General features: G+C 43.2%; 2 protein-coding genes across 2 annotated transcripts; both read left to right on the top strand.

Annotated features, from left to right (window-relative positions):
- Positions 1-2,708: 2,708 nt before the first annotated feature.
- On the top strand, positions 2,709-12,565 carry LOC133621736 (uncharacterized). The gene is made up of 2 exons (XM_061984040.1): positions 2,709-2,895; positions 7,727-12,565. Exon 2 carries the CDS (start codon positions 7,799-7,801, stop codon positions 10,511-10,513), a length of 2,715 nt encoding a protein of 904 aa, XP_061840024.1. The 5' UTR covers positions 2,709-2,895; positions 7,727-7,798; the 3' UTR covers positions 10,514-12,565.
- A 629-nt stretch (positions 12,566-13,194) lies between these two features.
- Positions 13,195-23,067, top strand: gpank1 (G patch domain and ankyrin repeats 1). Its single transcript, XM_061984038.2, has 4 exons — positions 13,195-14,210; positions 14,282-14,423; positions 18,902-18,977; positions 21,500-23,067. The coding sequence occupies exons 1-4, from the start codon at positions 13,791-13,793 to the stop codon at positions 21,939-21,941; spliced, it is 1,080 nt and encodes a 359-aa protein (XP_061840022.1). The 5' UTR covers positions 13,195-13,790; the 3' UTR covers positions 21,942-23,067.
- The last annotated feature ends 93 nt before the right edge of the window (positions 23,068-23,160 follow it).

Below are 23,160 nucleotides of genomic sequence, written 5' to 3'. Positions count from 1 at the left end.
CGATGTGTCTGTGGCTCTCAATTCATTGTTCCGTGTTAGCTTATTTTTTTTCAACAACAATAGAGGTGCCAGAGCAGGCTGTTGGAAATACACTATATTGCTAAAAGTATTTGGCCACCGGCCTTGACTCACATATGAACTTGAAGTGCCATCCCATTCCTAACCCATAGGGTTCAATATGATGTGGGTCCACCTTTTACAGCTATTACAGCTTCAACTCTTCTGGGAAGGCTCTCCACAAGGTTGCAGAGTGTGTTTATAGGAATTTTCCACCATTCTTCCAAAAGCACATTGGTGAGGTCACACACTGACGTTGGTCGAGAAGGCCTGGCTCTCAGTCTTCGTTCTAATTCATCCCAAAGGTGTTCTATCGGGTTCAGGTCAGGACTCTGTGCAGGCCAGTCAAGTTAAACCAGACTCTGTCATCCATGTCTTTATGGACATTGCTTTGTGCACTGGTCATGTTGGAAGAGGAAGGGGCCCGCTCCAAACTTCCCACAATGTTGGGAGCATGGAATTGTCCAAAATGTTTTGGTATCCTGGAGCATTTAAAGTTCCTTTCACTGGAACTAAGGGGCCAAGTCCAACTCCTGAAAAACAACTCCACACCATAATTCCTCCTCCACCAAATTTCACACTCGCACAATGTAGTCCGAAATGTAGCGTTCTCCTGGCAACCTCCGAACCCAGACTGGTCCATCAGATTGCCAGATGGAAAAGCGTGATTCATCACTCCAGAGAACGCGTCTCCACTGCTCTAGAGTCCAGTGGTGAAGTGCTTTACACCACTGCATTCCACGCTTTGCATTGGACTTGGTGATGTATGGCTTAGATACAGCTGCTTGGCCATGGAAACCCATTCTATGAAGCTCTCTGCGTACTGTACGTGGGCTAATTGGAAGGTCACATGAAATTTGGAGCTCTGTAGCAACTGACTGTGCAGAAAGTCTTTGCACTATGCGCTTCAGCATCCGCTGACCCCTCTCTGTCAGTTTACATAGCATTAAAAGCCTTTTCAAAATAGAATACTACACAAAAAAAATATCTGAACTTGATATTATTTGATGCAACAAGCTATTCTGAGCCTTTTTTTTGTCATTGAAAGCATTTTCAAAATAAAATACTACACATTTCACAGCAAGAAAATGTTGTTGGTAAACAATGATAGTTATAATAATCATATGAAGGGGCAATTGGGTATAATATGAAGCGGACATCTAAGGGCCCACGATGAAAATAAGTTTGACTTCATAAATTCTTAAATTGTCCTGTCTAACGATCTTGCATTTTATTTGAGGTCGTTTAAAAGGGTGATTTGAAAAAACAACATTTCAATAAGACAGTAATAGAACTATGTATGTAATTTGTTTATTTTGTTTATCCATTTGGAAACGCCACTAAACTTTTTTAAATAAATAAAAAAATGAACTTGTCAAACGTAATTTACGACATCCATCCATCCATTTTCTACCGCTTGTCCCTTTCGGAGCCTATCCCAGCTACATTCACTATCCATTTGATTTATTTTGAGTTAACCCAGAAGTAGTTTTACATGTTTTGGGATCGCATTTAAACAAACGTAGAAGACCAAGATGAGGATTAGGAAAATATCGAATTTGGGAGCTTTTTCTGACATAATTACCCATTTTCTGACATGATTACAAATTGCAAAGCAACAAAATGCACGCCGAAATATCGACCACCTTAAAACAACTTTTTTAACAAATGCACACAAAAGTCAAGGCACTTTCAACATCAGCGAAACATGTCAAGAAAAGAAAAGAAAAGCAAATACAGATAGAGTATTAAATAATAATAAATAAATAAACAAAAAAAGACAAAAATGTTTTTAACAAAGATATAAATTTAAGGACTTTTGTACTCTTAATCATCCTCCAAGATTTGATTGATAATTGTAAACCTTAAAACAACTTCTTCCCTCAGGCCGTAAGACTCTTGAACGCATCATAATTAAATTAAATTATCCCCTCAACTCCCCCCAAAATGGATTAACTCGCTGGAATAAAAAAGACAATATAACATACATCCATAAACGTGGACGCATGTGAAAAAGTGCAATATATATTTATCTGTACAGTAATCTATTTATTTATTTATATATATTTATTTTATATATATTTATTATTTATATATGCACCTTATTGCTTTCTTATCCTGCACTACCATGAGCTTATGTAACGAAATTTCGTTATCTGTGCTGTAAAGTTCAAATTTGAATGACAATAAAAAGGAAGTCTAAGTCTAACTTGGACGGTTAAAATATGTTTCTACTAACTACTTCTGGGTAAGCATAGCGATAAAAAAAATTTAAAAATCAAATTGAAATAGCGAATTAGTCTAAGAATTCTACATAATACATTTGGAAAGCGATGGGCTTTGTTTAAAAAATGAAAGTTGAAACGGTGACGTTTTGTTTTTGTAGTGTTGCTATCAATGGAAAACTGAGTCAAAACAGTGTCTAGCTCCATGACAGGTATTTAAAAAAATACAAATAAACTTTGAATAATAAGATACAATAACTAAAGTTGTGATTAAATGCCTATTTCTACTTAAACCGTCAACAACAGAACATAATAACATGATTTTTTTGTCATGGTAAAAAAAAAAAAAAAAAAAAAGCAGCAGAAAGCCTCCAGACCACAGGCAGCGCTGTGGTGCATTTGTCCGCTTCATGACCGGAAGTGTTGACTGTGTTTTCCTTCCCACTTCCGTCCAGCGTCAAGGCTCTTGTTGAAAATCGTTCAATTACATCAAACATTTTGTTCGTTTCGTAACATTCATGCAACTTTGAACGTGTTCGCCACCAAAAGGAGTATTTCGGCTCTGAAGTGACTGTCAAGACCGGCTGCTGATCGCGTAATCCTGCTCGATGTGGTGAGTTTGCGTCTCTTCTGTAACACAACTTGACACTACATGTATTAAACATATCTTTATGTGGGTCCGTTTGATGCCAAATAAAGTTGATTTATTTACTTAGCTGGTGACTTAGTTTGAAATGGGAAATCAAAATTCTCATAATGCAGTGAGATGAAAGTAGATTTTTATTCCTTTGTCAAGTCAATGTAGATATAATACCATAATGTGGAAGCTCTATTTTTTTTGTATATATTTTTGGAGAACATGAGTGGTTGAAATGCATTCTTGTAAGCATTAGTGGCACTTGCACAATCTAATGAGGTCCAAGACATTGAAAATATAAAGTTTTATTTATATATATATATATATATATATATATATATATATATATATATATATATATATATAGTGTTTCATCTGACCACATAACTTATCTTTGTCCATGTGATGTCAGATGAAACAAAAATGGAGCTATTTGGCCACAATACCCAGCAATATGTTTGGAGGAGAAAAAGTGAGGCCTTTAATCCCAGGAACACCATCCCTACCGTCAAGCATGGTGGTGGTGGTAGTAGTATGATGCTCTGGGCCCGGAGATGTGAGATATCAAAATAAAACACAGAGCAGTTTGGCTAATGAAGATAAAGTCTAATAAACAAGAAGTGTTCTTCTCTAATGCCCCCTTGTGGTTCAGTACAACAGTTTGGCCAACTCAGTGGCCTTGTGGTTTGAGTGTCCGCCCTGAGATAGGTAGGTTGTGAGTTCAAACCCCAGCCGAGTCATACCAAAGACTATAAAAACGGGACCCATTACCTCCCTGCTTGACATTCAGCATCAAGGGTTGGAATTGGGGGTTAAATCACCAAAATGATTCCCGGGCGCGGCCACCGCTGCTGCCCACTGCTCCCCTCACCTCCAAGGGGGTGGAACAAGGGGATGGGTCAAATGCAGAGGAAAAATTTCACCACATCTCGTTTGTGTGTGACAATCATTGGTACTTTAACTTTTACCTTTAAAAAAAAAAAAAACAGGAGTGACAGCATGTTTACTGACCTCATTAACTATGTCACAGCAGCTGATGGACGCTGTATTGTCAAAATGAAGGCAACATCATATAGTTTTTCTCCTTCGCTGTACACTTTTAGTGTGGGGACAAGTGTCTCCAATATTGTCCACACCTGTCTCCATCCAAACACAGCAGTGCGCTCTTAAACACATGGCGGGAAGCGAGGGAAAATGACTGTAGCGTCCCGGAAGAGTTGGTGCTGCAAGGAATTCTGGGAATGTGTTCTGTTGTGTTTATGTTGTGTTGCGGTGCAAATATTCTCCCGAAATGTGTTTGTCATTGTTGTTTAGTATGGTCTCACTATATGGCACATGTTTATGACAGTGTTGGCGTTGTTTATATGGCCACCCTTAGTGTGACATGTACTGTAGGTCCCGGAAGAGTTAGTGCTGGGTATTTGTTTTGTTGTGTTTATGTTGTGTTACGGTGCGGATGTTCTCCCGAAATGTGTTTGTCATTCTTGTTTGGTGTGGGTTCACAGTGTGGCGCATATTTGTAACAGTGTTAAAGTTGTTTAAACGGCCACGCTCAGTGTGACCTGTATGGCTGTTGACCAAGTATGCTTGGCATTCACTTGTGTGTGTGAAAAGCCGTAGATATTATGGGATTGGGCCGGCACGCAAAGGCAGTGCCTTTAAGGTTTATTGGCGCTCTGTACTTCTCCCTACGTCCGTGTACCACTCCGTACAGCGGCGTTTTAAAAAGTCAAACATTTTACTTATTGATACCGATCATTTCCGATATTACATTTTAAAGCATTTATCGGCCGATAATATCGGCAGTCCGATATTATCAGACATTTCTAGCTAAAATATATAGATGTGTATATACGACGGTCCTGGGTTCAATCTTGGGCTCGGGATCTTTCTGTGTGGAGTTTGCATGTTCTCCCCGTGACTGCGTGGGTTCCCTTCATGTACTCCGGCTTCCTCCCACCTCCAAAGACATGCACCTGGGGATAGGTTGATTGGCAACACTAAATGGTCCCTAGTGTGTGAATGTTGTCTATCTGTGTTGGCCCTGTGATGAGCTGGCGACTTGTCCAGGGTGTACCCCGCCTACCGCCTGAATGCAGCTGAGATAGGCTCCAGTGACCCCGAAAGGGACAAGCGGTGGAAAATGGACGGATGGATATATACAGTGCTCTAAAAACCTCTACAAAGGTTATATATACATGCTGTAAGTATATATGACATGTACTTACAGGCACTTTCATAATAATGTGTATTTTGCTCATTTTAAGCATATGGCGGCATATTAATTTCACAGACGCATCACAACATTCACGTTTCTCTTCAACAACAACAACCACTATTAATCATGGCAGACTTCATGAGCGACAACAAAAGACTACCGTACTTTGGGACCAAGTAATGCTTAAAAACACTGAAATGTTAGTGTAAAGATTGCAAACGGCCTATTTATCAGATGTTGAGGAAATGTATTAAAATATAAGTTAAAGTTAAAGTACCAATGATTGTCACACACACACTAGGTGTGGTGAAATTTCTCCTCTGCATTTGACCCATCCCCCTTGTTCACCCCCTGGGGTGAGGGGAGCAGTGGGCAGCAGCAGTGGCCACGCCTGGGAATCATTTTTGGTGATTTAACCCCCGATTCCAACCCTTGGTGCTGAGTGCCAAGCAGGGAGGTAATGGGTCAATCAATCAATCTTTATTTATATAGCCCTAAATCATAAGTGTCTCAAAGGGCTGCACAAGCCACAACGACATCCTCGGTACAAAGCCCACATAAGGGCAAGGAAAAACTCACCCCAGTGGGACGTCGATGTGAATGACTATGAGAAACCTTGGAGAGGACCGCATATGTGGGTAACCCCCCCCCCCCTCTAGGGGAGATCGAAAGCAATGGATGTCGAGTGGGTCTGACATAATATTGTGAGAGTCCAGTCCATAGTGGATCCAACATAATAGTAAGAGTCCAGTCCATAGTGGGGCCAGCAGGACACCATCCTGAGCGGAGACGGGTCAGCAGCGCAGAGATGTTCTCAGCCGATGCACAGGCGAGCGGTCCACCCCGGGTCCCGACTCTGGACAGCCAGCACTTCATCCATGGCCACCGGACCTGTGCCCCCCCCCCCTCAAGGAAAAGGGGAGCAGAGGAGAAAAGAAAAGAAACGGCAGATCAACTGGTCTAACAGGGGGGCTATTTAAAGGCTAGAGTATACAAATGAGTTTTAAGATGGGACTTAAATGCTTCTACTGAGGTAGCATCTCTAATTGTTACCGGGAGGGCATTCCAGAGTACTGGAGCCCGAATAGAAAACGCTCTATAGCCCGCAGACTTTTTTGGGCTCTGGGAATCACTAATAAGGGTCCCATTTTTATAGTCTTTGGTATGACTCGGCCGGGGTTTGAACTCACGACCTACCGATCTCAGGGCGGACACTCAAACCACTAGGCCACCGAGTGGGTCATAAATGACTTCATGTTATAAAAATACAAATACAACCCTTAAAGGGGAACATTATCACCAGACCTATGTAAGCGTCAATATATACCTTGATGTCGCAGAAAAAAGACCTTTTTTTTTTTTAACTTATTTCCGAACTCTAAATGGGTGAATTTTGTTGTGACGTCACATCGGGAAGCAATCCGCCATTTTCTCAAACACCGAGTCAAATCAGCTCTGTTATTTTCCGTTTTTTCGACTGTTTTCCGTACCTTGGAGACATCATGCCTCGTCGGTGTGTTGTCGGAGGGTGTAACAACACGAACAGGGACGGATTCAAGTTGCACCAGTGGCCCAAAGATGCGAAAGTGGCAAGAAATTGGACGTTTGTTCCGCACACTTTACCGACGAAAGCTATGTTACGACAGAGATGGCAAGAATGTGTGGATATCCTGCGACACTCAAAGCAGATGCATTTCCAACGATAAAGTCAAAGAAATCTGCCGCCAGACCCCCATTGAATCTGCCGGAGTGTGTGAGCAATTCAGGGACAAAGGACCTCAGTAGCACGGCAAGCAATGGCGGCAGTTTGTTCCCGCAGACGAGCGAGCTAAACCCCTGGATGTCTTGGCTCACACCGTCCCGAAGATGATCAAGAGAAGAATATCGACCCTAGCTTCCCTGGCCTGCTGACATGAGGGTATGTCTACAGAATATATTAATTGATGAAAATTGGGCTGTCTGCACTCTCAAAGTGCATGTTGTTGCCAAATGTATTTCATATGCTGTAAACCTAGTTCATAATTGTTAGTTTCCAAACAAACACATACCAATCGTTGGTTAGAAGGCGATCGCCGAATTCGTCCTCGCTTTCTCCCTTGTCGCTGGCTGTCGTGTCGTTTTCGCTTGCATACGGTTCAAACCGATATGGCTCAATAGCTTCAGTTTCTTCTTCAATTTCGTTTTCGCTACCTGCCTCCACACTACAACCATCCGTTTCAATACATTCGTAATCTGTTGAATCGCTTAAGCCGCTGAAATCCGAGTCTGAATCCGAGCTAATGTCCCTATAGCTTGCTGTTCTTTCCGCCATGTTTGTTTGTGTTGGCTTCACTATGTGACGTCACAGGAAAATGGACGGGTGTTTATAACGATGGTTAAAATCAGGCACTTTGAAGCTTTTTTTAGGGATATTGCGTGATGGGTAAAATTTTGAAAAAAACTTTGAAAAATATAATAAGCCACTGGAAACTGATTTTTAATGGTTTTAACCATTCTGAAATTGTGATAATGTTCCCCTTTAAAGACGCCTGGTGCTCTCTGCAGTTGCGTACACAGAGTTAACATGACTAATGTTTTTGTCCTGTTTAGTGTTGTCTTCACGCCCGACTGAGATGAAGCATCAGAAGAGCGAGTAGGACGGCGTAAAAAAAAGCACTAAAGATGGGTGAAGTGACTCGAGCTGCTGATGACGGAGCGAAGCAATCCTCCCTTCCAGAACCGCTGCTCATCATCCTGGCCCCGCCTCCACCTTTCCTCCCATTGGCGGACGACCAGAGCACTTTTTGGCACAAGTGGCTCAAAGCCTTCGAGCGCTACCTGAAGGCGCTCGGCGAAGAGCAGCTGACCGACTCCAGTAAATGCGCACTTTTACAGAACTGCCTCGGCCAAGACGGTCAGCACGTCTTCTCGGCGCTGGTCCCGCAGGACGCCTCGTACGCGGCGGCCATCGCGGCGCTGACCGCCTACTTCAACGGCGATCTCGGCTCTCAGGCGAGCTTGCTCCGCTTCCATCAGAGAGCCCAGATCGCCGACGAGAGCGTGGAGCAGTTTGTGTGCGCCTTGGAGGCTCTGCTGGCACCTTTCGACTGCGGCGCCTCGCACGATGAGCTGATCCTGAGTCAGCTAATTGAAAAAACCAAGTGGCCGAAACTCAGAGAGCGGCTGCGCTCGCAAAGGGAAACGCTGACGTTGGCCGCGGCTTTGCAGATCGCTAAAGCGATGGAGTCTGCCATGAATAATCATGACGAGGATGTGAAGCCTCTGGTCCAACTACGTAAAAGCGGAAGACATCGGAAGGTCAAATCTGAGCCCGACGACAGCGGCTCTTCGTCGCGTGTCATAAAGCAAGAGGAAAGCTCAGATGAAGCAAACGACGACGAAGACCCGGCTCCCAAAAGACGTCGTACATGTCCGGTGTGCATGGACAGACACTTCCCCAACATGCACAAGCTGGCCCGACACATGAGGACGCACACCAACGAGAAACCCTTCAGCTGCCCCGTCTGCGGCACGCTCTTCAGCCAGTCCTACCACATGACCCGGCACATGCGGGTGCAGCACAACGCCGCCCAGCACGTGTGCCCCGTGTGCTGCGACAGCTTCAAGAGCATGGAAGAACTGAAGAACCACAAGAGGGCGCACGTCCCGCAGGTCCTTCTGTGTCCTTACTGTCCCGAGAGGTTCCCGGACGACGACGCCTTTTTAAGCCACGTCGAAACCCACGCGGCGAACAAGCGGGAAGGCGACACGCCCGTAGAAGCGATGGCGTCTTCTAAAGAGGACGTCGAGGAAAAGGACAAAATTGAGCCGGCCGTTTGGAGGGAGACGTCTTCTCTTGCCTGCAAGAAGAGCCACGTGTGTTCCATGTGCAACTCCAGCTTCAACCGGGCCGGCAAGCTCGCCCGACACTATCGGACGCACACCAAGGAGAAACCCTTCCGGTGTCCCGTCTGCTCGCTCAGCTTCAGCGAGTCGTACCACATGACCCGGCACCAGCGGCAGAAGCACGGGCTGCGGCCGTACACCTGCGCCAAGTGCGGCAAGACCATGGGCACCTGGCAGGAGCTGAAAAAGCACCGCACGACTCACTCGGCTAAAAGACTGACGTGTCCCGCCTGCAAGGAGTGCTTCAAAAACAAAGCCCTCTTGGAGAGTCACCTCAAGTCCCACACGGAGATCCCGTCAGACCCGCACTCGCTCATCTGCACCGAGTGCGGGAAAGTGTTTGGCCGCATGTACCACCTGAAGAGGCACATCATGGCGCATCGCAAGGCGGGCAACGGCGAATGCTACACCTGCGCCGAGTGTCACAGGAGCTACGCCTTTGCGGAGGACCTCAAAAAACACCTGCGGAAGCACGCCAAGGAGAACAGCGGAACGTGTCCGAGATGCGACCAGAAGTTCGGCAGCCGGGAGGAGCTGGAGGCGCACATGGCGGCTCATAAGACCAGCTACCTGTGCAGCGTCTGCGGGAAGAAGTTCAAGGTGGAGTACGCCCTGAAGAAGCACGAGCAGAAGCACAAAGAGGCGCACTTTTATTGCACCTTGTGCGACAAGAATTTCAGCAAGCTGTCGCACTACAAGCGGCACGAGGCGGTGCACGACCGGCGCGAATGCAAATGTCCGCACTGCGACTGCATCTTTCTCAAGCTCACGGCCCTGAAGTATCACCTCCAGACGCACACCGAGGAGAGACCCCACCAGTGCACCTGGTGCGTGGAGACCTTCGAGGACAAGGAGAGCCTGGAGCTCCACTGCCTCAAGCACAGGAAGTTCCGGAAAGAGCGCCCGTACCACTGCACCCGCTGCGACCACGCCTTCGCCACGCTGGCGGAGCTCACCGAGCACATGGGCGACCACGGCGGGCAGCCGCCGCTCAACTGCGAGATCTGCGGCCGCACCTTCCTCAACCGCAGCAAGCTAGAGAGGCACCTGAGCATCCACACGGGCGAGCGGCCGCACCTGTGCGCGCACTGCGGCAACGGCTTCCCGTCGGCCGCCGGCCTCAAGCAGCACGTGCACATCCACACGGGCGAGAAGCCCTTCTCGTGTCCGCAGTGCGCCAAGTCCTTCAGCTCAGCCAGCGGGCTGCGGCTGCACAGCCGGAAGCACACGGAAGCCCCCCGCAGGTTCGAGTGCCCCGACTGCGGTCGGACGTACGGACGCATGACGGAGCTGAAGATGCACCAGCGCTACCACATGGGGGACAAGCCTTTCTCCTGCACGTACTGCAGCAAAAGCTTCGTCAGCAAACACAAGCTGATGGTTCACACTCGCGTCCACACGGGCGAGAGGCCGTACTCGTGTCCCCACTGCGGACAGACTTTCACACAGACCGGAGACAGGAACAGACACATCAATAAGTTCCACCCGTGAGACGTGACGAGACTTGAGATGGGAGTTTAAATCGATGCTCGCATGACTTTTCTTTGCCTAAACAAGCATGCTTGTTCAATTGTAGAGAATGTGAGCACGAATGCTTATTTTTCTTTGTGCACTGTGATTGGCTGGTGAGCAATTCAGGATCTATCCCACCTGCCTGTGATAGACTCTAGCTCACCCCTGACAAAGATCAGCGGTGGGGAAAATAGGGGGAACAAAAGTCACTTTTTAAATCACCACAGGGATCTATATCGTGCCCACACCCCCTGAGAAAGGGGTACAGTGGTACCTCAACTTTGTTTAGAGATTAGAGCCGTCTCCCGACGAACTGTTATGCTTGAAGTCGCAAACGAAAATTTGAGTGACAAGCATCCCCGCAATTAGTGGGCATCACAGAACGATCCCACCAAAACATCCGGTTTATTTACTATCTTTATGATTTATGGTTCTTCTTTTTCCCCACCTCAGAAAACACACGGCTCTCCATGTACCACTATAATGACCAACCTTAAAAAGCAGTGTAGTAGGCATAAATATTCATTATTACAAGGCAGAGGTTTTATTTAACAAGCATATTTAATATTTTTGACCACTGTAACGTTACACACAGTTTGAACAGGAACACTGTGTTTGAATATAGAAAAATAAAACACTGTACTTTAATCAAGTGAGTCTTTGGCGTACCACCGAGAATCACTGGCTTCGAGCTGAGCGACATAACTTTGTTTTTCCAAGCGTGTGAAGGACAGTGCTGAGAAAAATTGGATGATATTCATTTAATTAAATAAATTAATCATCAAAATCCCCATACTGAAGCAGGATGAGTCACGCCCGTCAAGAATGTTAAAACAATATCTGAATTGCGGACATTTATCGGTGAAAATATGGAGAAGCTGCTGATGGTGTGTTTGATGGAGAAGCAGCTGAAAGGATATACCCTTGAAGTCCATGCTGTACATTATTATTAAATTAATTAATAAAACTACTTACATAGTATTGTTTTTATACAATATTTATTATCTAAAAGTTAGTTTTTATTTTTAAAAGGCATGTTTTGGATTTTATTAGATGTTGATTTGAGATACAAGTGTTGTGAGTTAAGAGCGTCGTCACAGAACTGATTAAGATCGTGAGTTGAGGTACTGCTGTACTAATAGAAATAGGTGGACTCATTTAGGAGCCTCTACAATGGAAATGCAATAAAATGCCCAACTGAACTAAAGGTGTATGAAGAAGAAATTGTAAACAACTGAGGACTAGAAAGCATTTGTTGTCATGAAGATGGAAAAAAGTTGTTTCTCTCCTGTCTCACAGGGATTGTTGAGCCCACTTGCTTAATGGACTGCCTTTCACAAGCAGGATTAAAGAACAGGCTGGGAAAAAAGGCCGATAAAAAGTGAACAAACTCGTACTTTTTGGTGGAAAGAAAGCAGAACAATTGTGCTCACTGATTACTTTGATGTTACAAAAAATGACACGTTTTTCAAAAGTTGAACCCAAAAATAGCTTTGGTTACTTTTTGATTTATCATTTTATTACTTGTGTATTTTTTGCTTCTCTGTGCAAAAAAAAAAAGTGAAAAAAGTCGCGCTGCTTTAACATCATGCTAACACTGATTTTGTTAGTTTCACTTTGTTCCTGTTTCATCTATAAACCAGGCTTTTGTACAGCGACAATTTGGCACAATGTGGACTTTTTAATTGTGAAATGTGAGAATTATGAAAGGTAATTCTAGTGTGAAAATGATGCACGTGTTTACATCTGTCGTTGAACCACATGTTTAATAAACTACCAGTTGTAGAGAGAGAGGCTGATAATATGCTTTTTGAAGGCGACTTCAGTTTTGTCGTTTTGCTTAAAATGTCGTATGTGTACGATGCTTGAACTGTGTTTCCACTTTTAATGCGTGAAAAAAAAAGGCCTCTCCAATGGTGAGAAATTTGTTTTTGTACGACCAAAAAAAGATTTGCAAACCAAATAGATTTTTTTTCAAACAAGAAAAATTGATATGTTCTATTTTTATCAAAAAAAGATGAATTTGTCATATGAATAAATACTTTGGTGGCGACTTGTCCAGGGTGTACCCCGCCTTCCGCCCGATTGTAGCTGAGATAGGCTCCAGCGCCCCCCGCGACCCCAAAGGGAATAAGCGGTAGAAAATGGATGGATGGAATACAAAAAGTTTAGCAGAAAATCTTTTTTTTTTATGGTTGCAACTTAACTTCAACCTTGTGGGCGGGGCGTTTTCTCAATAATATGTTAGAGTGCTTGTTATTGGTCAGTCTCGGATGATCACGTGACTGCGGACTACTTCCACCTTTAACGTATTAAGAGGGGAAACTTGTGGACGATACCGACTAATAAAAAGGCTTTAAACATTTTGTTCACAAAATTTAAGTTAAATTGCAAAACCAAACAATTTTCAACTAAAATATTTTTTAACCAGAAAAAAACGGTGTATATTTCTTGGTTTAAAATATATTTTTATTTAAATGTGTTTTATGTTTGGTTACATAAAACCACACATTTCTTACCATACCACCTGTATTTGGAATGACCACCATTCATTGCAAGTCGCCTTGAGCCCAGCAGAGGGCAGCATGCATCTTTGAGGTTCTTCCCTATTGCGCCGATTCAACTCCAGCTCGGTAGGGGGCAGCACTCGTCGTCGTTTAAGAACGCCAAAACGCTCTGTTTACCTCGGTAGAGAGAAAAAAAAACCCAGCTAACAGCGTCGTGTCGGTGCGGTCTCTCTTTTGATTTAATTCATATTATACTTCATTAAACCGGTGGAGATAATGACGATAATACCTCTCAATGTGAAGATAAAAAGGTAATTCAAGTAATAATTTGAAAGCTCACTCTTAACGGGGGTTATTCCTACAGTCACGCTATTAGCATTAAGCTAGCTCTTGTTTTTGCTGGACACTATCCATCCCATTTTCTACCGCTTGTCCCGTCCGGGGTCGCGGGGGTTGTGGACGACACTATTTTGTTACTTTTAATTCGAAAATAGTCATTATTTTGTCTCGTCAAACCCATTGACGTTAGCTCGTTGCCACTCGTAAATCCTGTTTTTGCTGGACACTATCCATCAATTTCCTACCGCTTGTCCCGTTCGGGGTCGCGGGGGTTGTGGACGACACTATTTTGTTACATTTAAATCGAAAATAGTCATTATTTGTGTCGTCAAACCCATTGACGTTAGCTCGTTGCCACTCGTAAAATGAAAACTAATAGGGCTACGTAGCTGAACGAGCAATAATTGACCATGTCTGGCTCAAGCTTCACACCTGCGAGAAAGCAGGATGTTTTCTGTATTGAGACGTTTCAGCCGTCACGTGGTCCATCGATTGCCACTTGCAGCGGAAACGAAGCAAGGCAGTTCTACGAACACGTGATCAGAGATGTCAAAGTAGAAGAAGGGACGTTCAGAACACAATGTGGACGACGGCACCACAGAAGACACACGAGTTCCAGCAGGAGGAGCAGGGCTGCAGACACAAGAGTTCAAACCGAAAGAAGAGCGGCTGGAAGCACCCCAAGAAGAGAGGTTGCTCAAGGGCACGTCATCAGCAACACAGCCCGGTCCTCGGAGCTTCAGGGTCTCAAGCTGCTGCGTTGTGCCCAAGAAGGCGACCTTTCTGCGGTCAGAGACCTGCTGTCCAAAGGGGTGGACATCAACTTCCAGGTGCATTACACAACAATTAGTGGGATTTTGTTATGTTTGAGAAATAATGTACTTTTTTTTTTTTCCTCCAGGATACTTTTTTCTGGACAGGCTTGATGTGTGCAAGCTGGTCAGGACAAAGAGCTGTGGTGAGGCTGCTGCTGGAGCAAGGAGCTGCTTGGGTGGGCGTAGTCGACACTCGGGGTCGGGATGCCCGAGATCTGGCCTTGGAAGGTAGGAAAGGCATTGCACTTTAAAGGGGACCTGCATTTTTCTTTGAATTTTGCCCCAGCGTCCCGGAAGAGTTAGTACTGCAAGGGGTTCTGGGTATTTGTTCTGTTGTGTTACTGTGCAGATGTTCTCCCGGAATGTGTTTGTCATTCTTGTTTGGTGTGGGTTCACAGTTTGGCACATATTTGTAACCGTGTTAAAGTTGTTTATACGGCCACCCTCAGTGTGACCTGTATGGCTCTTGATCAAGTATGGATGGCATTCACTTGTGTGTGTGAAAAGCCGTAGATATTCATGGGACTGGGCCGGCACGCAAAGGCAGTGCCTTTAAGGTTTATTGGCGCTCTGTACTTCTCCCTACGTCCGTGTACACAGCGGCGTTTTAAAAAGTCATAAATTTTACTTTCTGAAACCGATACCGATAATTTCCGATATTACATTTTAAAGCATTTATCGGCCGATAATATCGGCAGTCCGATATTATCGGACCTCTCTAGCTAAAATATATAGATGTGTATATACGAAGATCCTGGGTTCAATCCCGGGCTCGGGATCTTTCTGTGTGGAGTTTGCATGTTCTCCCCGTGACTGCGTGGGTTCCCTTCATGTACTCCGGCTTCCTCCGACCTCCAAAGACATGCACCTGGGGATAGGTTGATTGGCAACACTAAATGGTCCCTAATGTGTGAATGTTGTCTATCTGTGTTGGCCCTGTGATGAGCTGGCGACTTGTCCAGGGTGTACCCCGCCTACTGCCCGAATGCTGCTGAGATAGGCTCCAGTGACCCCGAAAGGGACAAGCGGTAGAAAATGGACGGATGGATATATGCAGTGCTCTAAAAACCTCTACCAAGGTTATATTTACATGCTGTAAGTATATATGACATGTACTTACAGGCACTTTCATAATAATGTGTATTTTGCTCATTATAAGCATATGGCGGCATATTAGTGAAGTGAATTATATTTATATAACGCTTTTCTCTAGTGACTCAAAGCGCTTTACATAGTGAAACCTAATATCTAAGTTACATTTAAACCAGTGTGGGTGGCACTGGGAGCAGGTGAGTAAAGTGTCTTGCCCAAGGACACAACAGCAGTGACTAGGATGGCTGAAGCGGGGATCGAACCTGCAACCCTCAAGTTGCTGGCACGGCCGCTCTACCAACCGAGCTATACCGCCCCAATATTAAAATTTCACAGACGCATCACAACATTCGCGTTTCCCTTCAACAACAACAACCACTATTAATCATGGTCATACTTGCCAACCTTGAGACCTCCGATTTCGGGGGGTGGCGGGGGCGTGGTTTGGGGCGTGGTTAAGAGGGGAGGAGTATATTTACAGCTAGAATTCCCCAAGTCAAGTATTTCATATATATATATATATATATGTATGTATGTATATATATATATATATATATATATATATATATATAAAAGAAATACTTGAATTTCAGTGTTCATTTATTTACACATATACACACACATAACACTCATCTACTCATTGTTGAGTTAAGGGTTGAATTGTCCATCCTTGTTCTATTCTCTTGTCACTATTTTTCTAACCATGCTGAACACCCTCTCTGATGATGCATTCTGCTTCGTCTCCTTGTTGTGTGCGCAGTTGTGCACTGCACTCTCTAAAAGCCCTAGATGTTAATGCCACATATGCATGTACAGTAGATGGCAGTATTGTCCTGTTTAAGAGTGTCACAACTTTGCTGTTTACGGCAGACAAACTGCTTTACGGTAGACGAAAACGTGACTGCTGTTGTTGTGTGTTGTTGCCGTGCTGGGAGGACGTTAATGAAACTGCCTAACAATAAACCTGGAGGAGGCGTGGCCTCCAGCTCCGCCTGAATTCTGGGAGATTTACGGGAGAAAATTTGTTCCGGGAGGTTTTCGGGAGAGGCGCTGAATTTCGGGAGTCTCCCGGAAAATCCGGGAGGGTTGGCAAGTATGATCATGGTAGACTTCATGAGAGGCAACAAAGACTACTTTGGGACCAAAACATTTCTTTTGGAGCCGGAATATAAGGAGGATGAGCTACGAGTTTAAGAAGCTGTGTGCTAAACAGATTAACCTCTTAAGGCCCAAGCTGTTTGTTTACATGCTTTTTTTTATTTCTCTTTGCTATTTGGGCTTATTGGACCCTAACTAGAATTAAAAACTAAGAATCATATTTTGAAATGATGTACTTAGTCCATAAGTACACAAACGTGTACTTCATGTTTAGTGACATGCTAATTCTTATTTTTACACTTTTTTTCCCCCAAATTCCATTGTATGTTATACTCTTCTGACACCACCAGATGGCAGTATAAGTGTCCACATAAGCGGCCATAAGACCCCAATTCAGTAGCGTACACAATTTTGGAAATAAGAGCTAAAAGGTGCTGTCCATGCATGTGGCCACTAAGGCCTTTAGAAAACACTAAGCATCATGTAGCAGTATTGTTAAGTGCCAAACAAAAAGTACAAACTATGAACATAATAAAACAATCGCTTACTGTACAATGTCTGATCTCACTGGAATGCCGACTGATGGGATGTTTATATCTTCCCACTTAGATGAAGAATTAATCATTATCCTGTGCCATAATAATAAAGTGCCGCATCTCTGGGTCTAAGTTGATTGTCAAAGGTGACCAACTTCTCAGTTTATGTCCACAACTTTCTACTATCCAGGTGAGAGGCATGATTTATAATCTAGAATTAAATTTCACCAACTCAGAGGCGAAGCAGCAGCTCACCAGCTGAATATGTAAATATAGCAGCATAAGCTATTTAGCTCTCTGTGATCACGGCTCGGTTAGAAATAGTTTCTGTGTTGGCGCTTATAATAACAATGTTTCTAGTACTTGGTTAATATTCAAGTCACAACATGTAAATGGAGTATTGTTGACGGCTTTTACCGTATTTTCCGCACTATAAGGCGCACCTAAAAACCACAAATTTTCTCAAAAGCTAACAGTGCGCCTTATAACCCGGTGCGCTTTATTACGATTAATTTTCATAAAGTTTCGATCTCGCAGCTTCGGTAAACAGCCGCCATCTTTTTTCCCGGTAGAACAGGAAGCGCTTCTTCTTCTACGCAAGCAACCGCCAAGGAAAGCACCCGCCCCCATAGAACAGGAAGCGCTTCACCCGCCCCCATAGAACAGGAAGCGCTTCACCCGCCCCCGGAAGAAGAAGAAAAAACGCGCGGATATCACCGTACGTTTCATTTCCTGTTTACATCTGTAAAGACCACAAAATGGCTCCTACTAAACGATCCGGTTCATAAAAAGACGCAATCTCTCCATCCGCACACGGATTACTACCGTATTTCACAGCAACTGAACCGCACTGTGGAACGGGAGCACGTACGGTGAATATTCGCTCCACAGGGAATGAGAAGTCATCCTTCACTGTGGTTCTAGCTTGCCATGCTAACTTCCACTCATGGTGATATTCAAAAGGAAGACCTTGCCAAAAGAGACCTTTCCAGCCGGCGTCATCATAAAAGCTAACTCGAAGGGATGGATGGATGAAGAAAAGATGAGCGAGTGGTTAAGGGAAGTTTACGCGAAGAGGCCGGGTGGCTTTTTTCACACAGCTCCGAAGGCGAACACACCTTCACTAAGACGGGCAGACAGCCTCGGACGACATACGCCAACATTTGCCAGTGGATCGTAAATGCTTGGGCAGATATTTCGGTCACAACTGTGGTCCGAGCTTTCCGGAAGGCAGGATTCACAGAACAACAGCGACACTGACTCCCGATGACTTCTACGAGACGGAACCGGCCATTTTGGATACCACGCTTGCGCAACTTTTCAATTCGGACACCGAAGACGAAGAATTCGAAGGATTTACGAATGAAGAATAACTTCAGAAGGTGAGCGCTATGTTTATTTTGTGTGTTGTGACATTAACGTTCGAGCAACATTATGTTGCTATTTATTGCTCTACACCATTTTGAATTTTACTATGTTTGTGATTGCACATTTGCGTACATTTTGGGACAGAGTTGTTAGAACGCTGGTTTTCAATATATTATTAAAGTTTGACTGAACTATCTGACTGTTTTTTTGACATTCACTTTAGCGCAGCGTTTTTTTGACATTCACTTTAGCGCAGCGTAGGCGCGGCTTTTAGTCCGGGGCGGCTTATTGGTGGACAAAATTATGAAATATGTAATTCATAGAAGGTGCGGCTAATAATCCGGTGCGCCTTATAGTGCGGAAAATACGGTAGATGTTTTTTCAGAGGGCTCTATAGGCAGAATAGTGTAGTGAACAGTGTGGCTGAGTTGATAGCCACTTTGTACTTGCCGTATTTTATGACTTAGAATCCATAAAAAAAGAAAATGCGTTCTTGTCTAACATAGCGATTGTGAATGATAGGCAAAATTCCTCCAAAAAGTGTTGGTATCACTTTTAATTTAATGATGTGCAGTGGTTGTATTAACTAATGACATGTTCTTCCTCACTCAGCGGGTCACAGAGGCGTGTTGGAAGAGCTGGACAACTACGGGAGAAGTCCTTTTCCACCCAGACAAACTCATGACAGGTTAGCTTTTCTTGACAAGCAGTTGTCCACTCATTAGTTCATTTGCATACTATTGCCTCTGCCGTTTGTTCTTATTTAAGATGATCTTTTGCAGTGCGGGGAGGCATTTAGTAAGGTTTTTTTCACTTTTGTCAACACTTAGAATTTTTGTATTTATTTAATTGATTTCATTGCAAAAGTGTGACTCATGCTGTGATATTATGTGTACCCTTTGTTTCATTTGACCTTATAATGGCCAGGGACATTGAACTTAACTGCAGAGAGTACTAAGTGTTTGTTATGGTCAGAGTTTTATTGGTACGACATTTATTTTCCTCTTAAGTTCTAGCTAGCAAGTACTCGCTACTCACTCGTGCTATTTCAGCCAGACGTGATGTCGCGCGCAACCCAGGCAACGCTGGATCTTACGTGAATCAATGCCTGGTCGGTGCTAAAAAACAAGTACCAGATCCTATTGACAAAGCATGATCGTAATGTAAGACATTTTTATTTCGTAAATGTGGTTAAACCGGATGTATAGCATAGGGCTTTTATTTTGAAGTGCGCCTTATAGTTTGAAAAATATGGTACTGAAACTTGGTACCGTTGAGTAGCAAATGTGAATGGTACCCAAACCTACTTAGCACCAGTGTTGGGTTAGTTACTGAAAACCAGTAACTAGTTAGTTACTAGTTACTTTATTTCAAAAGTAACTAAGTTACTTACACCAAAAAGTAATGCGTTACTGTGAAAATTAACTATTTAGTAATTTATATATATCTTTTTTTTTTTTTTAGGCCCCCTTTAATGCCCTTTAAGCCTTAATTTCAGTACTGTTATTGCACTGGAGAATAATACAATCTGTTGATCAACTTGACATGCATTTGCATCACTGAACTCTGCTAAGCAATGTGGTCTACATACAACACACAAAGACAAATATATGTTTCAAAGGGCCAATTTGTTTCATGGACAGGACAAATTGACAAAACTATTTTAAATAGCTGCAACATAACATACATAAGTAACAAACAGCATAATAACAACATAGCTGTAAACCAAGGAAGGCACACACTACATACACAAAGCCTAACCAGGTGTTTTTTTCTCTCAAGGAATTCTGAAATAAAATCATGTCTGAAGCCCAGAACACTACACATTTCCCCAGTTTTAGTTTAGAGATAAGGAAAGATTAGCCTGGCCCACTAGGATCCCTCTTTATGTTTGTGAACTTTATAGTCTACACATTTAGAGTGATGTGATAATCAAACACTCTAGAAGTCTAGAATGAAAACGTATATAAGAGAATTGACAGAGTGTGTGTACCTTCAGTGCTGAATGATGAGCAGAGGCAGAGTTTGGAGTGTCTACTTTAGCTCGCTTTCCATTTGTATGTACTCACTGTCCAGGTGCCGTTTGACGCCCGGTATCATGCTAATTAGCTGCCTGTAAGCGGGTGACTCCACTGTAGAAATAGCCTGCATGTCTTCTAGCACAGTGGTCCCCAGCCACCGGGCCACGGCCCGGTACCGGTCCGTGGATCGATTGGTACCGGGCCGCACAAGAAATGGAAAAAAAAATAAAATAAAAATGTATTTTTATTTTATTTTATTTTTTATTAAATCAACATAAAAAACACAAGATACACTTACAATTAGTGCACCAACCCAAAAAAACTCCCTCCCCCATTTACACTCATTCACACAAAAGGGTTTTTTCTTTCTGTTATTAATATTTCTGCTTCCTACATTATATATCAATATAGATCAATACAGTCTGCAGGGATACAGTCCGTAAACACACATGATTGTATTTTTTTATAACAAAAGAAATTGTCTGTGGGACAAATTTTCAAGCGTTGACCGGTCCGCAGTTACAATAAGGTTGGGGACCACCGTTCTCGCACACACGCTGCAATGGCTCTATCAATGTTGTCCTGGCTAGCAGTGCCTTGTTAAAATCCAGTCGCTGTTGCTTAGGAGGTGAAGTGTGTCTCTCTTTACTAGCTTTGTCGAAGCATGATGCTTTTGTAGCTGTTTCAGCAGATTTGAATTGCTGTTTTGGGCAGTAGATGGGATCTTTGATCCAAGACACAACTTATATTTAACTAAAATGTTATTTTCTTTGGGGTCGACAAAAGAATAGTAGTGAGAATATCTCCATGTTAAGAAACTCGGCTTCGCCATGATGTAAACACAGACACGCCCCCTCCCACACACACACACACACACACACACACACACACACACAGAGCGCGCCTCTTCTCCGTCGCCTCTTCTGCAGCTCTCCAATAAAACACACTCAGATCTTCTCAGTTTCTAGCCGATACTACATAAAAAATAACGTAAAATAACGCAGTAACGCATCATGTAGTAACGGTAACTGAGTTACTGAATATAAAAAATAACGCGTTAGATGACTAGTTACCGCCGAAAGTAACGGCGTTACAGTAACGCGTTAGTCCCAACACTGCTTAGCACAGTAGTTGATATGATGTCGATACAAATGACTTTATTTCATGTTGTTTTCTGTCTATCCCACAGTGCTCTGCAGCCTCACTGGTGCAATGAATGTCACTCCAGTTACACAGGCAGCCCGTCCTCACATTTCTCCTCCACGCTGCATCAATTCAGTCAGCAGCGGCCCCCGCCCGCACCCTATTTCTGCCTCCCCCCCTCCTCCAACAGCTACAAGATGATGCTCAGAAGCGGCTGGCAGCCCGGCAGGGGGCTCGGACCAGAAGGCGAGGGGCCCAAACTGCCAGTGGCGACCGTCCTGAAGAGAGACCACAAAGGCCTCGGTTACGGGAAGACGAAAAGACCCCGAGTTACTCACTTCAAAGCCGGGGACCGGGACGCGGTGAAAGGACGCCGTGCAGAGAAAGAGGAGAAAGGAAGGAAAGGGAAGACGAAAGAGGAAAATCGAATAAATGAACTAAAGGACAAGAACTGGGAAAGAGATTTCCGTGCTTCTTTTTATCTCTGATGTTTGTAGTTTTCCTGCACTGCAAAAACTGAAATCTAAGTAAGATTAAATATCTCAAATAAGGGTGATATTTGCTTATTTTCTGTCTGATAAGATAATTCTTCTCACTAAGCCGATTTTATGTTAGTGTTTTACTTGTTTTAAGGGTTTTGCTCCTAAATGATCTCAGTAAGATATTACAGCTCGTTGCTGAGATTTTATGACCTATATTGAGTAAAACATGCTTGAAACTAGGATATCAAGTGTTGCAAAGCTGTGTCATCAACACTCACAAGTATAAAACTACTTTTTTAAAGTAATAATTTCTTATTTCAAGCATGAAAAAAAAAATCAATCATGACTTTGACACAATTGTGTCTCATAATTAAAACAGATGACAGCCAAATGGACTTTGCTGTTTTATTTTCAATGAAACAATAGAAAATACGTACTCATATAGTAGTACACTTGTTATTAGTGAGAATATACTTATTTTAAGGTATTTTTGGGATCATTGAGGTTAGCTAATTTTACTTGTTTTGGAAAGTCTTGACAAGCCAAATTTTCTTGTTCTATTGGCAGATAATTTTGCTTAGTTCAAATAAAATACCCCTCATTTTTGTATTTTTTTTTCCTTGTTCTTGAACACTGACTTTTTGCAGTGTGGAAACTGCTATTATTTCAGATTGTATTACAATTTCAAAAAACCTATGACAGCATACAAAATGACTCACTGACATGATTCATTTTGTGTAGGGATGTCAGATAATGGCTTTTTGCCGATACCCGATATTCCGATATTGTCCAACTATTTAATTACCGATACCGATATCAACTGATATATACAGTCGTGGATTTAACACATTATGCCTAATTTGGACAACCAGGTATGGTGAAGATAAGGTACTTTTTTTTTTTTAAATTAATAAAATAAAATAAGATAAATAAATTAAAAACATTTTCTTGAATAAATAAAGTAAAACAATATAAAAACAGTTACATAGAAACTAGTAATTAATGAAAATAAGTAAAATTAACTGTTAAAGGTTAGTACTATTAGTGGACCAGCAGCACGCACTATTATGTGTGCTTACGGACTGTATCCCTTGCAGACTGTATTGTTATATAATGTAGGAACCAGAATATTAATAACAGAAAGAATCAACCTTTTGTGTGAATGAGTGTAAATGGGGGAGGGAGGTTTTTTGGATTGGTGTACTAATTGTAAGTGTATCTTGTG

This window comes from Nerophis lumbriciformis, linkage group LG25 (assembly GCF_033978685.3).
Source record: "Nerophis lumbriciformis linkage group LG25, RoL_Nlum_v2.1, whole genome shotgun sequence".
NCBI lineage: Eukaryota > Metazoa > Chordata > Actinopteri > Syngnathiformes > Syngnathidae > Nerophis > Nerophis lumbriciformis.
This window is presented reverse-complemented; position numbering and strand designations above follow the sequence as displayed.

Bases quoted from the DNA above. Each gene is read 5' to 3' on its own strand.
- LOC133621736 (XM_061984040.1), top strand. From the start codon at position 7,799: ATGGGTGAAGTGACTCGAGCTGCTGATGACGGAGCGAAGCAATCCTCC.
- gpank1 (XM_061984038.2), top strand. From the start codon at position 13,791: ATGTCTGGCTCAAGCTTCACACCTGCGAGAAAGCAGGATGTTTTCTGT. The intron at 14,424-18,901 runs GTAGGAAAGGCA...TTCCTCACTCAG, and splicing joins CCGAGATCTGGCCTTGGAAG to CGGGTCACAGAGGCGTGTTG. The intron at 18,978-21,499 runs GTTAGCTTTTCT...TCTATCCCACAG, and splicing joins CCCAGACAAACTCATGACAG to TGCTCTGCAGCCTCACTGGT.